The sequence below is a fragment of the Lontra canadensis genome, unplaced genomic scaffold (genome assembly GCF_010015895.1).
Source record: "Lontra canadensis isolate GAN:19392208 unplaced genomic scaffold, GSC_riverotter_1.0 scaffold35, whole genome shotgun sequence".
Taxonomy (NCBI): domain Eukaryota; kingdom Metazoa; phylum Chordata; class Mammalia; order Carnivora; family Mustelidae; genus Lontra; species Lontra canadensis.
The window spans coordinates 18,474,036-18,489,842 of NW_022631029.1; the positions used below are offsets into that span (position 1 = coordinate 18,474,036).

The 15,807-nt window shown below is 49.1% G+C and overlaps 1 protein-coding gene across 1 annotated transcript in view; it reads left to right on the top strand.

Annotated features, from left to right (window-relative positions):
- Nucleotides 1–1,434: 1,434 nt before the first annotated feature.
- Nucleotides 1,435–15,807, top strand: part of PTPRG (protein tyrosine phosphatase receptor type G) — a gene marked incomplete at its 3' end in the record, with an annotated part of 610,637 nt that continues 596,264 nt past the window's right edge. Inside the window, exons 1-2 of the mRNA XM_032868500.1 lie at nt 1,435–2,306; nt 4,275–4,427. Of these exons, the coding sequence (XP_032724391.1) occupies nt 2,222–2,306; nt 4,275–4,427 (238 nt within the window). The remainder of the gene's footprint in view (nt 2,307–4,274; nt 4,428–15,807) is intronic.

Genomic DNA, 15,807 nt, shown 5'->3' on the forward strand with positions numbered 1-15,807 from the left:
TACCCACACTAAGGGTGGGTATTCACCCCTGTTCAGCTAAAGATAGAGCGCGGGCCCTTCCCAGGAACTTCCTGGCTTTTATTAGTTTGTAATCCCAAACTTAACTTTTCAAAGGCTTTTCTTTTGGAAGTGTGGGTGTGAAACTGCTTCCCTAATCACATCTTGCAGGAGGATCTCGGAACATCTGTACGTTATTTGAAAACCTAGCATCCGGTTGGGATGTTTGGGTGGGTGGGGGACCCTGCGTGGTGGGATGAAACAGCAGGGGCACGTTAAAAACATTTGTCAGAATGGCTTTTCAACAGAGGCAAAAAAAAATTAGGCAAAAATTACAAATGGCAAATTACCTTGGCTTAATTACACGTTTAATCAAAAGCCCGCCTCCCCGACTTTTAGCACCCGCGGAAGAAGAGAAAATAGGGCGCTTAGAAGTCTAAGCGATAAAGATCTTCTCACCCAGAGCCAGGGGACAAAACTCATTACAGATAAGCCCAGTCCTCCCATTTCCCCCGGACGCCTCTCCCGGATTGCTAAAGAGGCAGCCGCTCCCCGGGTAACTGCCAGGAAATCGGTTCTGCCCCGCGGCGCAGCTTTCACCCAGCCAAGGGTGAGAGGCACACTTCCTGCGCTCTCCCCACCACCCAGCCGGAGCGCGGGAACCTTCCCTCCTCCCGCGGCGCTGCGAGTTGGGAAAACTCCGCCACCGATCCATCTGGGCGAGGGGGAAAAAGGGTGTGGGGATCGGAAGGGCTGGATTTTGCTAGCCTAGGATCGATATCCCTCCCCACCCACCCCGTCCCCAGCCGCCGACTCGGCCAACGGAAGCCTCAAAGAAAAATAAATAAATAAATAAATAAATAAAATCCCAACGCAGCCCGAGTGCACAGGCCTCTCGGCTTTGTTTCCAGGCGGGGGAATGTGCCGGATTGGGGGCGCGAGCGGGGACTGAGCAGGGCGCGCCCCGCTGCGGCTCTGCTGAAGTGCTGGAGACGAACAGAAAACCCCCTCATCCAAAAAAGGAAAGGAGCCGGCCGTTCCCCTTCTCTCCTTAGACCCGAACCAAGCCCCCCTCCCCACAGGCCCGGGATCTGCGAGCAACGCGGACGGAGGGGAGACCTCTTGTCAAGCCCGCGCAAAGCTCGGCGTCTTTAAGAGCTCGAAGAACTGGAATCTGGCAAACACTCGCCAGCTCAAGAAGGCAACCACCCTCCTTCCTCTCTCCGGACCCGGCCGGAGCCGTCCCCAGACCCCAAACTGCCTCAGCCGAGCCCGCAGTGTCGCGGGCGGCGCGCGAGGAGAACCAGGCTGTGAGACCCCTCTGATGCAAGAGCCGAGCACGGCTGCTTTAAGAGCGCGGTGGGCGCGCTCTCGTGGCCCGCAACGCCGGCTGCGCGCCCCCGTGCTCGCCGCGCGCCCCTGCTCGCGCGCCGCCGCGCCCGCCGCCGCGCGCCCCCTGCTCGCTCGCTCGCCGGCTTTAAAGTCTCTGCCAGGATCCATGCTCACATGTTACTTCCTGTATGGAGGCATGGCCAGTTTCCAGCCCCGCGCTCCTCGTTCCTCCCCAGCCTGCGCTGGAGCCACAACTTTCAGGAGCATGGACTGAAGGCGCCCTCGCCCCAGCGCCACTGTGAGATCCTTTGTGTTTTCCTGCGTTTCCTCCGGCCGTTTCTATTTTGGGGGGCTCTTGGCTCCCCCCGCCTCTCCCCTCCCCTTCCCCGCTCGCAAACATGCCTCCTTCCTTCCCCGGGCCCTGGAAGGAGCTGCCTGCCTGAAGCCCGGAGACGCCGCGTCGCGCTCAGCCCCGCCGCCGCCCGCCGGCTCTCGGGCTGCGCTGCGCCGCCGACTCAAGTTGGGGATCTTCGGCTGCTCGCCGCTGCCGCCTGCGGTCCCTGCCTGCCCCGGGCCCCGGGCATCGTCGCCGCCCACCGATTACTCGCCCTGCTCGCTCGGCTTGCTCTTTTTTTGAACGGAAAGCAGCCCATCTCCACCGAGGATCGTCCCCAGCGTGGCTCCGCGTTCCCGGTCACTTTTTTGAGATTTTTCCGGGGGGCGCTCGGCGGCTTCCCGGATTCCAGGGGGACTCGGGCCGCCGAGCGCGGGGGGCCCGTAGAGCGGGCGAACAGGGGACGAGCCAGGGCTTAGCGGAGGCTCACACGGAGACAAGAACTTATTCAACAAGTTTACCCCCCTGCCTTCCTCTTTTCGATGTGCGTTTTCGGACATGCGGAGGTTACTGGAACCGTGTTGGTGGATTTTGTTCCTGAAAATCACCAGTTCCGTGCTCCATTATGTCGTGTGCTTCCCCGGTGAGTGCTGGCCGCTGAGGGGACCCGGCCCTGGCCGGCGCGCGCGGGGGATGCGGAGTTGTCGCCGCGGCACGGAGCTCGGGCGCCCGTCCCGGGGACCCCAGAGAGGGTGAAGGGGGGCCGGGCACACGGGGAGGAGAGAGGGATCCGCTCCGCTGGTTCTGGCGGCGTTTAGGGAGGCTGATGGTTGGTGATGGTGGAAGCAGGAGCTGGCGGGGAAAAGGGGACAGGGGCCGTAAGGGGTCTGCTCTCGCTCAGGTTTGGGGGCGTCTGGGGGAGCCCGAGTAAGAAGAAAAGCTCGCTTTGCAGATCCGTCACCGTTCGAGAGAGCTAGAGCTTTGGGGCCGTTGAGGGGACTGGGGCCAGGGGAGGATGCCTCTGTGGGTTTGGGGGGCCCAGGGTGCGCCCCACACCCCCGAGAGGATCGAAGGAGCTCGGAAGGAGAGGGACTTGCTTTGCTGCTTCCCGACCCTTTGGAGGGTGTTAGGAGGATGGAAGCTGGAGACTAACCGTGGAGGATTGGGAATGTTGAGAGCAGCCTGCGTTCTTGTGTCCGGGGCGAGGGGCGACCCCAGCTCGGGGCTGGGACGTGGGCTGCCCTTCAGTGCTGGAGCAAAACAGCCTTCACCGGCGCAGGGGCCCGGGAGCGGTGGGAGGGCTGGGAACAGGCGGTTTAGGGAGATCGTGGCTTCCCCAGACCCGGCCCGCGGCCCCTTTACCCTGCAACTCTGCTCCGCGGTGTTGCTCCTGTAGGGGTGCGGGGGGGGGGGCGGGGGTGGTCGGCTGCTGGGTTGCTTTTCGCGCCCGGGCGAATTTTTTCCTGTCTCGCGCGCCCTGCCTACCTTCATCTTTGCCTCTTTGCAGGCTGTTCGCTGCTGGCCGACCTAGACCCGCTCCTTTCTGGCCAGGTTAAGACGGGAACAGTATTGGCCATTGGTGACGATAATAAATCACCGCACGTAGCGGTGTGCGGCTCTGCGACCCTCCACTTCCAGCCCTCCACTGGCCGACCCTCTTTCCTTTCCCCTCCCGCAGGGCAGAGGCCAGCTGCTTGCCTCGCCTCTCACGCAGCCCCCCCACCCCCACCCCGCTACAGCTGCACCCCAGAGCTCCTTTGAGTCTGTCCGGCCCCCTCCTCGGGGGTGGAGGCCACGTCCTCTGCCCTAGCCGGGGAACGGGTGAGAAGAAGGGGGGCGATTCGCTTTTTAATTTTTTAAAATCTCGTTGTCCTAAGGATAGAGACACCCCCCCCCCCGTTTTCTCTGCCCTTTCATCCATTAGCTCTTGGTTACCTAGAGGTGGGGGTTATCTGAGCGAAGGGAAAAAGGAACGTGCCCCGATGTTTCTGGTCTCTCTGGTCACAGCCGCTTGTCTCCGAGCGGCCTGAGCGCAAGGTTTTGGTGCAGCGGGTCCTCCAGCTACATCGTGCGCCCTGCAACAGGGCGCGGGCACTTTCGCTGCCCTGGGGGACCTCCTTGGGGAGTGGCAGCGAGTGTCCCTTTTGCAGGCACAGGGGTGGCCTCGAGGAGCAGAGAGGCAAAACACAGTCTTTTCTACGGCACCCCCTTTCCTCCCTGCGCATCCTCCTGCCCCCGGAACCGCAGGGAGCTCCTGCCACTGCCCAGAAACCCAGCTCGGATGGCTAGCGAGGACGTGTGCCCACCCTAACCCCGAGGCCTGCGGTTTGCCTACTAGGGTCCTGCCTCCCCCGGACTGGGAGCGGTGTGGACATTTCCCCTCAAGAAATGCCCTCTCTCCTTTAAAATACTGTTGCTCAGTATTTGTGTTCTTTATCTGCTCCTTCTGGACTTTCTTTGCCGTGAGCTTGCCGGCTGAGTGGGCTCAGGTGCACAGTGGGGTCGAGCTTTGTAAGGGTCATGCTTTTTAATGGGGGCAGTGGGAGGCAGCAGGAGAGCAGCCTTGCGAAATAAGAGGAATTTCTAATTTCACGTCTGGCGTTCTCCTTAGCTCGGGTATGCAGCCAGTGGGTTGGCCGTGGTTTTCTTTTTCCTGATGTCTCAGGAAGCTTGAAATCCAAAATGGGACCTCCAGTGATGCCGCCTTCGTGGGTCTTGGACAGTTTTCATCTTCCACATTTTCTTTTCGTGCCCACGCTGCGAGGTAAATAGCACATTCCCTCGCCTTGGAGCCTGAGGGTGTCGGAAAGGGAAGGGGCAATGGTGTGAGGCGCGGGGAAGAGGGGCTGTGGTTTGGAAAAGTGCCTCTGGAGAGGGTGCAGCGAGCAGCCTTTGGAACCAGGCAAAGTTAAAATGTCAGAGCCGTGGGAGAGGGCGGTTTTCCGTTTTTCGAGGGTGCCGCGACGCCGCTGGACCTCAGGGGGCGCCCCTGAGCCACCGGTGGGGCTCCTACCACCTCCACTGGTCGGGCTCTGCCTTCTGGGCGAGGTGGGGCCGCGGTGGGAGCGGGGGTGGGGCGCACGCGGCCAGGTTCCGAGGCTCCGGGGCTGCGGGTGCGCCCTGGAGCGAGGAGGCGGCCTCGGCTGAGCGCTGCTGCTACCGGCCGGTTCGGAATCCGGTGGGGGCCTGCGTTCGCTTTGGGTCCCCCCCTTCTTGCCCTCCGTAACCTTGGAAGCTTTTATCTGGTTGCCACAACGGACAAAGATGCCTGTGGTGTTGGATTAGGGTTCTCCTTGTGAGGCCTTATCCCAAATCCCTTGTTATTTTGTTTGTTTCCTCTCAGAATGACAAACTTTCCAGTTAGATTTGTTCTCCGCTCGTGTTCAGGATACAGGGTAGCTGTAATTTGGAAGGGTTTTGGAAACAGCACTGCCATGGATCTTTCCCCAGCTGGTCAGGAACAGTGGCTTTTAGTCTCCCAACAACAGTACAGTATATGGCAGGTGTGGGACCAGCATCTCCGTTAGTGTTTTTAAAGTGGTATTTCCACTTTTCAGAGCAGAAGTGCTATCTAATATATTTTAGTGCATAGTACATTCTTTTTCTACATCTTTTTAAAAAATACTGTTATAGAAAGATTTATGAAAATAGGAAAATATAATGGATCCCTACCCAGTTACCCCAATTATGAACTCAGTCTTTTCTGTACCCATCACCCTCCCTAACACCTCATTATTTTAAAGCAAATCTTATGCATACTTCATTTAAGCATTTGGCATATATATGTATCTAATCATTGAGAGTCTAAGTGCCTTCACCGGGATACAAAATATGCTACTTGAGAGGGTTAACATTTTATGATTTTACATTTGTAAGCTATTCAACAGAAACGGAAAAAAATTTTTTTTTTTATTGATTTCTTCTCTCTTTCCGCCTTCAGAGTGAAACCGTTCCTTTGATTCTGATATGTTTGTACCATAATTACATTACATCTAGGAGGCTGACGTTGGAAACACTTCAGATGGATAAGCTCTGCTGTGTACTTTGGATGTGTCAGAATCAGAGGATCCGTGATTGATGTCTGGTGAATCTCTCTCCACTGTCTCTTGGCGCATTTGCATGTACATGCTTATTCCTGATGGACATCCTTTATGGCCTTCTTAGAAAAATGTGCAAGTAATGTTTGAAAGTCAGCAGCAGTCTTAGTCTTTAGGGATGGAGGGAGAAATCATGCATGTCCCCCCACTCCCTAACCCCGACTTGAGATGTCCTGTTCCAACATGAAGAATCTTTGTTTGGTGGGTCTTGAAACTCAGGCCCTCTGACACAGTTGTGGAATAAATATAGTCTTTCATGTTTCTGTGTAAACAGCGTCCCTCTTACAGAGTTGATGGAGTTAGAACTGCAATACCAAATGGGCATATAGAGCTCTTTAGGAATGAGAAGTTGCTGTGGCTGGAGGGAGAAAGGTTAAGGAAAGGTTGGCTGAAAGGAGAAAAAAGTCTCCAAAAGTGAGGCTTCTCCCCATAATTAAGGACTTGTTTTCACCAAGTAAAAGATTATATTGTTTTCGTGAGGCAGTGCAGGGACAGCAAAACCAAACCAAACCCCTTTTACGTTCATTTTTGTGTTCTGAAACTCCCAAGTTAATGTAGTATAATATGTTACATACTGATGCACCAATTGGAACGGACTTTCTTGCCATTCGTGTAAGATCATTATAAATGCCCCATAGCCATTGTTACTGAGGACCCCCCCCCCCCACCGTACTCCCTTACTTGTTTTTCTGGAAAATTCTTAACCAAAAGGACAGTCTGGACACTTAACATTAGCTTAACCTAGGTCAAGACAGCAAGTGTTGCTAATGCTTTGTGGCTTTACCTCTTTACTTTTATGGTAAAAAAAAATATATATATATATACATATATATTTTTTTTCTTTTTTAAATATTTTATTTAATTGACAGACGGAGATTACAAGTAGGCAGAGAGGCAGGCGGGGGATTGAGGGAGAGGGGTAAGCAGGCTCCCTGCTGAGCAGAGAGCCCGATGTGGGACCCCAGCCCATGACTCCGGGATCATGACCTGAGCTGAAGGCAGAGGCTTTAACCCACTGAGCCACCCAGGTGCCCCTATATTTTTTTAATCTGAATTTCTGTTCAACATTTTACTTGCATAGGACTCAGGACAATGCAGTGGTATTTCTAAGCAGGTAAAGATTTTAAGACGGGTGTGCATTCTGAATTGCAAGATTAAGAAAAATGATGATTGACATTTTCATCCTGGGGGACATCTCCCATGAAATCACCTTTCATAAAGCACAACTTCTGAAGTTATCTCAGAAATTCTTGATTCTCTACCCACTTCCCTCCCCAATAAGCCCTTGATGTGCTCTGGTACAGGTTGACCACACTCAGGCAATAAGTGGTAATCACTGAAACTACATTTTTGGCTGTATGTGGAGAACGAAAGGCCTGTATATCTAATAATATGAAGGAGGCCAAGGAAGTGTGCCCAGCTCCCACCAGAGCTTATTGTAGGCAAAGCTAGTAAGTACTGTGTAGGGCTTCGTGGAAAGAAATAATGGCTTGAGAAGAGCCTGCCCCCAGCAGGCAGTGGGAGTTGCTTGTGGAGTTTGTCCCAGAATGACGTTGCTTGGGCACCCATTAATTAGGGCCTCACTAAATATTTGCAAATGATTAAAAGATCAGGTACTTGGGCTCTCTCCCTGAGAAATGGGAGTGACCATCTTCCGTGTAAAGAACTAAACATAGGACTGTGGCAATGTTCTGTGCACTTAAAAGATCAGAGGCACATTTGTAAGGTAAAAGGTTATCTGTATCTTTGTTTTGACTCTTTTGGGGGCCTGGGGGGCGAGGTTATGTTTACAAGGAATCCTAACCAAACACAAACAAATAAAAAACCAAAAAAATCCCCCAACAACAACACTCCAAAAAGGAAATGTGTTTTAAAAACCCTTGTTTACCTCTTCCTGCTTTTTCTTACAATTCCTCTATCTCCAAGTTCTAATACCACTGAATTGTTAATGTCTCTTTAAAAAAAAAAAAGGCAAATCTGGAAGTAATGCAGGTGAATTTCATTTTGAGGAAAGTCTGGTGATTGAAATCTACAATAGATAACATTTGTGGCTTGCTCCCATTCTGAAGGGGTTGGGGAGGTTTATAAGAGATAGCTGTGTAAGATTGCCTGAAGTAGCTAGAGGGCTCCCTGTGCCATTGTCTGCTTCTGTAGGGACACCTGGGATTGGAGGGGCCCCTTTACCTGGTATCGTTTCTAGCAGAATCTCTGGTGTTTGACAGAAAAAAAAAATAGATAACCTATGTGAGATGGTTTGCCAGGACGTTGCGGGTTCAAAGATTTTATGAGTATAGTGCTTGATAGGCTTCTTTGCAAAAACAGTGTCAGAAGTGCTTTTAGGGCTCCGTGGAGGAATGACAGTTGACCAGGCTGGAGATGTGCCTGGCTTCTTTTTTCGAAGGCCCTCTAGCTGAATTGGGTGGTGGTCCTGCTCTACTGGGGGTGGGAGGCAGCTTTCACATTGAGGGAGAACTTTGGTTTTCTTGAGGGTCCATGTACTGGTGTGTCAGCATATAGCAGGGAGAAGTCTTGTAGGACCCTGGAACTTAATATTTTCTGTTTCTGTTTTTAAACCAGGTGGCTATGGAGAGTTGTACTGAGTATATTGAAGTATGTAAGAATGTGGTCTTGCAGCCAGCTTGCCTTTTCCATTACTAGCTGTGCTGCCTTAGACAAGTTACTTAACCTCTCTGTGCCTGTCTTTTTTCTCTCTCTCTGTGAAATGGCACAGCAATAGGACCCTGACTCCTGAGGTCTTTGTGCGGCTTGAGCGAGAATGCGTGCTAAAGGACTGAGAACTTTGCATGGTAAACAGTAAGTGCTCAGTATATTAGCCATTTTTATTTTATGTGTACTAAAGAGATTAGAAGAGGAGTGTATGGGAAGAGGAGACTAGAACTGAAAAGGACAACCGTATGTAAAAACAAAAACATTTAGGAAGTATTTACATCAATTTGACCAATGGGTTTGGAAACTGGCTTAGCTTTTTTTAGGACAAGAAGTTAGACTAGCAAGAGGATATCCCATGTACAAATAGTGAAATGGTTAGATTTTTGAGGTTTAAAAAAGTGAGAAAGCCTCAATGAAGTCCGAGAGACCTTCTCACTCACATTCCAAAGGAGGGTCACCACGTCCCCAACTTTAAATGGGAAAAATGTTTTCCACAGGTTTCTAAGGTGCCGCGTGAATATCTGGAGCCGTGCGTGGTGCTATCCATTGTCGAAAGAGCTGCTTGGTCCTGCACCCTGGGATGCTGATTCTTCTCAGGCCTTCTGGACTGTATTATAACCCAGGAGGGTGGGTCTGCCTGTTACTGTCATTTCTGGCTTTTAATTTCGTGCTGCTGATGGGAAGCAAACCATACCACTTGGGTATTATTTTGTACTTGTATGGCCCTTGGACACAGCCACGTCCCTGTCTCCAGCTCTCCGTGGCTTCAGACCTGCAGAGAGCATGCAGGAGAGAGCCCCACACCGCGCCTCGCTTCTGCCCTCGAATCAATTTTTTGCAAACTGAAATCAGCATGATGGTTTCCTGGCCAGACAACAAAATGTGATTTTCAACCACTCGACTTAGCTATTTTGGGGCTGTGGCAAAGTGACACAGTTGGCTGCTAAAATCTAGCAACTAAAAAAGAAGAAATGAAAGCATAGTTCATGGAATATGTAACACTTCCATGTAAGAAAATAGGACGACTGGTCTTATTTTTGGGTCTACGATAGTATTTTTCTAACCAGGAGAGCAAAACAGGTTTGTCGATTGATATTGCGTTGGGCGTACTTTTGAGGAGTTCACACTGGTTGCATGAATCCAAGAGGTAGTTGAATTCTCACCCCACTGCAGCCTTGTAAACTCCACAGTACATTTCAATCAGATAAATGCATCAATTTGAAAGTTTGGATAGAGGACACAGCCATAAGCAATTTACCAAATACGAAAACATAGGCCAGACTAGTGAGGAAATGTCATTTGACTTTTCCAAGAGTGAAGTTAGTCACGCATTGTCAAAAGGATTTATTTACAAAGCAATTGTTATTTATAAATGATTTCTTTTCTTCTTCTTCTTTTTTTTTTAAATCAGTTTTCCTGAAGTGTTTCCATTCCATGAGTGTAGAGGCTGAGAGCTAGCAGTGCTCTTCTTCGCTGTGGCACCAGGTAGTTGGGCCGCCTTGGGTGAATTACCCAACAACTTGTGGAAAGGGGGTTGAGTGGTATTGGTGATCCCTGAGGCTGACATATATATACCTCTTCTTCAGGAACCACTGTAGGTAGGACCCTAGAGGCCCAGGTTGAAATTCTTTGTTCTATTACAGCAGTGTTACCTTGGGCAAATGGGCCTCAGTGTTTTAATTTATACAATGGGAACAGTGGTTGTACTAGCTCACCTCACCAAGTGCTTGCCATTATCTAGGCACTGTGCCTAATTGTGTGTGTGTGTGTGTGTGTGTGTGTGTTTAAGATTTTATTTATTTCTTTATTTGAGAGAAAGAGAGTGAGAGGGAGAGAGCATGAGCAGGGGGATAGGCAGAGGGAGAAGCAGACTCCCCGCTGAGGGAGCCTGATGTGGGACTAGATCCCAGAACCCTGGACTCTTGACCTGAGCTGAAGGCAGACGCTTAACGGACCTAGCAGTTCAGGTGTCCCTGTGCCTAAGCTTTTTATGTTCGTTTGATCTACCTGGAAGTAGAAAATGAATATCTCTGCTTATAGGATAGAGCTGAGCGCAGCTGTTGCTGGTCCAAGGTGTCACCCTGTAGTAAGTGTGGGGTGGGTAGTATAAAACTCACTAATCATCTTTCAGGGTAATTTTGAATTTCAGACTGGTTGCTGTTTGTTTGAAAACTTTTTCCAAATTACGTGGGAAGGCCAATGAAGAGCTAGATCCAGTCTGGCGTATTTTGCCCTCCTTTTCTCATATAAGCGAGGACCATCCACGCTGCAGTGAAGGTGTCTTCCTGTATTGGCCGCACATAAATAAGGAAATGATGCAATTAGTATCGGACTTTATTTGGTTTCATTGAAGAGATGACCTTTCAGCAAATTACTTTAGCTTCTCAATAAGGTGATAATAGCTGTGGACAGAGTGAGTTTGTCGGCGGTAAGTTTTTTTTTTGAATCCTCTTCGAGTGATCCAGTGTAGTCTGTCATTTTAGATCTTCTGTTTGGGGCATCAAAGAGGGTGATGTGCTAACATGGTGGTATTATTATTCTCCCATATATCATTTAAGTGTGGGCTGCAGGCCCTGGAGCTCAGCTAACCTGGCCGTGTCCTTTTTTGACTGCCGGAAAAGGTCCGAGGGATTTGTACCTGGAGGCAGGAGATGGTTTGGGTTCTGGATTTTTCTCTGCAGTTTAGAACCAGCCTTGGGAGCCAGCCAGGCCAGCTGTGGGATCTAGGCAACAGCCTCTGTTTCTTTGTTTTTTTTGTTGTTGTTGTTGTTTTTTCCCCACACCCTTAACTAAATGGCTTCTGAGATTCGTCTGGAATTTTCGGGATCGTTGATGCCGGGCTGCGCAGTTTGAGAGGTTGAAGCTTTTCCACAGTATGCGAGTCCGGTGCTCACTGCATATTACGTTGTGGTGTCTGAGGTGTACTTCTCGTTAACTTTCCTCTGAGAGCTTGCTTCCTAAGGCTCTGTCCATGAACCCTTTGATTATGTTGCTGACCTTGCGACAGACTATCCCGAGGGAGTAGCAAACAAGGTGGTGAGTAGATCTTGGTTAATGGAATGCCTGTAAGCTATTTTTTGTTTTTAAACATTAAATCTTATTTCTCCAGGAGTCCAGGTTAAAAAAAAAAAAAAATGGAGGCTTGTTCATGCCATTCAAGTTATGTATGGCCTTTAAAATGAACGTGATTTGTGATTGGGGTGAGGGGTAGGATTCTTTGTCTAAAAAGAGAATGGAAAGCTAGTTCTGGATCTTGCTCTGGAAAAGAGAAATGGAGACAGGACAGTCATTTGGGTTATCTGGAGTTCTGCAGGGGGCATCTGGCCATACTGGTTTGGCCATAGTGTGTTGAAAATTAAAAAAACGAAATAGAAAATTGGGGCATTTTGCATTCCTGCCTTCAACAAGTGTATCCTGAAAACTTAAGTGTGCCAGGCACTGTTCTGGGCACTGGGGGGCGGGGACAGTGGTGACCACAGCTCCTCTCCTCATGGTGGCTTCCCATAGAAGTCTGGGTTACTCCTGAAGAATGGGAAGGTATTGCAACCTAGGGCCTGTGTCCTTGCTTGGCAACAACAGTAAGCTTGCATTCAGTAGTGCCTGCCCCCTGAGATGCTACGCTCACCTGGCCCGTAGAGGTTATTTATAATACTCGGCTGGTCCCTGGAGGTGTTTGCCATGTGCATGTAGGAGATCTCTAAGTCTCTGCTCGAGGGAAAGTTTTTTTTGTCGCTGCTTGTTTGAGGTTTTGTATTCTCTGGATTGGTTGTGTGTAAGTGTGGATGGGTTGTGTATGTGGTACTGCGAGGAAGACCATCCCTGGCTGATGGAGTGACTTTGTTCCTATCAGTCTGGCCTATGAAAGCTGGAGCTCAGCTTTGCTGGTTGTGTCCTTTTTATTTTTGCTCTATAAATGGCCTGCTACTTGGGTATTTTATAGTAACATGGTGACTTCTGTTGCTGATCAAAATTGCTGTTGGCTTACTCAATTTAAAAAAAAGAAAGTTGTTTTGAAAAATATATCATTTGATTTAAGAACTAACTCTCTTGGTCACTTTCTTGTTACCCAGCTGTACAGGAAGAGGATGATGGCGGTGGGAGGTAGAGGTGGTAAAGGAGGGTAGTGGCCAATACAGAAGGATCTGAGTCCATTGATAGTGCAGTCAGTTTAGTGAGTTCCTTGTCAAATATCTTACTTTTTCACATAACATCCCTGAGCCATAATTTTTTTTTGCACATGATACCCATGCATGGATTAATATATGATAGAAATAGCCCATCTTCATTTTTTACAACCGCAACATAGGAGAACCTGAACTTTGAATGAAGTAGAGTGGCCAGCTTTTGGTGTAGACAGATGGAGGATTTGATTCCTTTGCCCTCCTTCTAGCACATTTCCTTAAGTGGCCATTCTGATATATGGTGTATTCACAGGTATTCCCCATGTAGGATTGAGAGCCTACGTAGACTGTTCTGTCTTTGAGACCAGGAGGTCATTCCTCCTTCCATCTACTCTGCCTTCAGTATCTAGGTGGTGGTAGTTGTATTTGAACACTGGTAGAATGAATGCTCCCTAAAACACTTCAGAGCACGTTTTACAAGACGTTGATAGCATTGTGTGTGGTTTCCAGAAATCTCACGTTGGTAGCTGGCATCCTCATTAGACATAGGCTATCTCTTCCTTAAGAGATTTCAGGGTGTATATACTGTCATGGTGTTTGAAGTCCCATCTTTTAAAGAGAGAGAAGCTGAATTTTCACTTTCTATTGCTGGCCACCGAGGTATCCTTTGCTGGAAACAAAATATATTCTAATTAGACTCGAATGTCTTAAGGGGCAGTAGGGTTATGTTTTGATGATTACAAACTTTTTAAATTTTTTTTCCTTCTCTGTGGAATAACTTGGGCTACATTCTGTGAACTGGTGTTCATTTCCATCCGTAGTACCCTGGGCTTAAAGGGTTGATTCCAGAGCAGTGGGCTTTCTCATTCCTGCTTTGGTTGTTCTAGTCATAGTGACGTGAGGTATCTAGAGGGCAGCAGAGCTTGCTGGAACTGACCATAGCGCCTGAAGATGAATGTTGATCTGTTGCCTGGTAATGGCTTTGGGCAGGTTGGTCAAGAAAAGGGCTTACCTGAACCGACCATTTTTGCTCGCATTACAAGCATTGGTTGACCACCTTGCTGACTGGCCATAATGAGACACGTACTCACTGGTGCGGCATGGTGATTCCAAATGTGCTTAGACAGAACCTCAGTTTTCTAGAACACATTGCTGGTCGATGTCCACCTGTTTTTTTTCTTCTTCACTCCATTCGTTTTCTCTTCTAAAACTAGTCATTTTCTCTGCTAACACGTGTGCAGAGGCCTTGTGGAGGGTAAGGACGATCACCTGACAGTGTGAGGCATCAGCCCCTCATTTTCTCAATTGGACAGCTGGTACAGAAGCTGCTGTAATTATTTCGTGTGATAGAGGGTGGGTAACCTCTGGCATTAGAATTCTTTCGGAACCCTGTTTTAGGATGTGCTTTTTAAAGGAGAAGCTTCCTAGTAACTGAAGAAAAGGGGGGGCTGCTGGTTCTTGAGTTTTCTGCTTTCACTTGGATGCCAAGTGGAGGTTTAACCTTGATTTTTGGAGAATGTAGGGGGAAATGGTAAGCACTCTGACCAGAGAAACAAAGGAGTCTGCAGAAATAATTATTTTTTTGTTTTTTTTTAATTTATTGATTTGAGAGAGAGAGAGAGAGCACAACCAGGGGAGAGGCAGAGGGAGAAGCAGACTTACCATCGGCCAGAAGCCTGACATGGGGCTCGATCCTGAAACCTGGAGATCATGACCCGAGCGGAAGGCAGATGCCTAACCATCTGAGCCACCAGGGTGCCCCTGCAGAGATAATGCTTAACGTGCCTCAGGATCTTTAACAATTTTGAGGAAATGAGTCTTGAGACAGATGGATTCTGGTGAAACAGGCCACTGGCAAGCTCATGGTTTTCGAATTGCTCAGGTCTGTTCATCAACTTAAGTAACCGGCCCAACTTAGCAAATCCTAGCTTTGTGCTTTACTTACCTGGGCCAGTGACTTCAATGAGTTTTCTCATCTGTAAAATAAGAGTTTCAACCTTCTAGAGTCCTTTTGATGATGCAATGAGACTGTGAGTGTGATACACCAGGAAAGTATTAGGAACACAGGGCATTATACATGGTGCCTAGCTGCTTTTATTTTATTTTTTAATTTTTTTTTAAGATTTTATTTTATTATATTATTTATTTATTTTTTATTTATTTGACACAGAGAAATCTCAAGTAGGCAGAGAAGCAGGCAGAGAGAGAGGGGGGGGAAGCAGACTCCCCGCTGAGCAGAGAGCCCGATGCGGGGCTTGATCCCAGGACCCTGAGATCATGACCTGAGCCGAAGGCAGAGGCTTAACCCAATGAGCCACCCAGGCGCCCCTGCCTAGCTGTTTTTAATAAAATGTGTAAGAAACGCTTGCAGAGATAGGCTGTCAGTTAATGCCCTGCAGCCCCATGAGGAGGTGGGAGAGCTGGCACTCAGCGAGAGGGGAGATCCCACAGTTAATGAAACGGCTGAGTCAGATTGTGAACTTGGCTTTCTACATGGTGTCATGTTCCTTCTCCGCTAACAGAGTAGGTAGTGGATAAATTAAGGTGCCTCTGCTACTCAGGAACATTTTCTATTGACAGGGATTTACCAAAGATGGCTATTAGGTTTCCATTTGCCCTGTACACCCCCCTCCCCACCCCCGACCCACAGCTTGAAGGAACAGGTTTATAGTTACCCTTGGTATCTCATTACTGAAATTATCTGTGTGGGTAGGATGTACATGTATCCATCACTGTGGGGCCCATCCTACCCCTTGGGTACACACAGAAGGAAATAGTCCATGAACGTTTGTAGCATGTGTATGTTCCTGTGTGTTTTTCTCCCCACTTGCCCCGGTGTTATTTTGCAGTTTTCCTACACAGGGATTGGAAATTGGCATTTGAAGTGAATGCCCAAGCCTCATTGCCCTAGCCTTGACAGACACTGCTTATTGATCACAGAGCTCTTTCCTGCTAACACCCGAACTGGGTCTTGAAATTCTTTGTCAGGAGTTGGCCCAGGACAGGACTTTGGTGCCATCACTCTGCTATTCTGAGACATTTAGCCTGCCTTAGAAAATAGCATGACGGGGCGCCTGGGTGGCTCAGTGGGTTAAAGCCTCTGCCTTCAGTTCAGGTCATGATCCCAGGTCCTGGGATCGAGCCCCGCATCAGGCTCTCTGCTCTGCGGGGAGCCTGCTTCCTCCCCTCTCTCTCTCTCTCTGCCTGCCTCTTTGCCTAGTTGTGATCTCTGTCAAATAAATAAAATCTTAAAAAA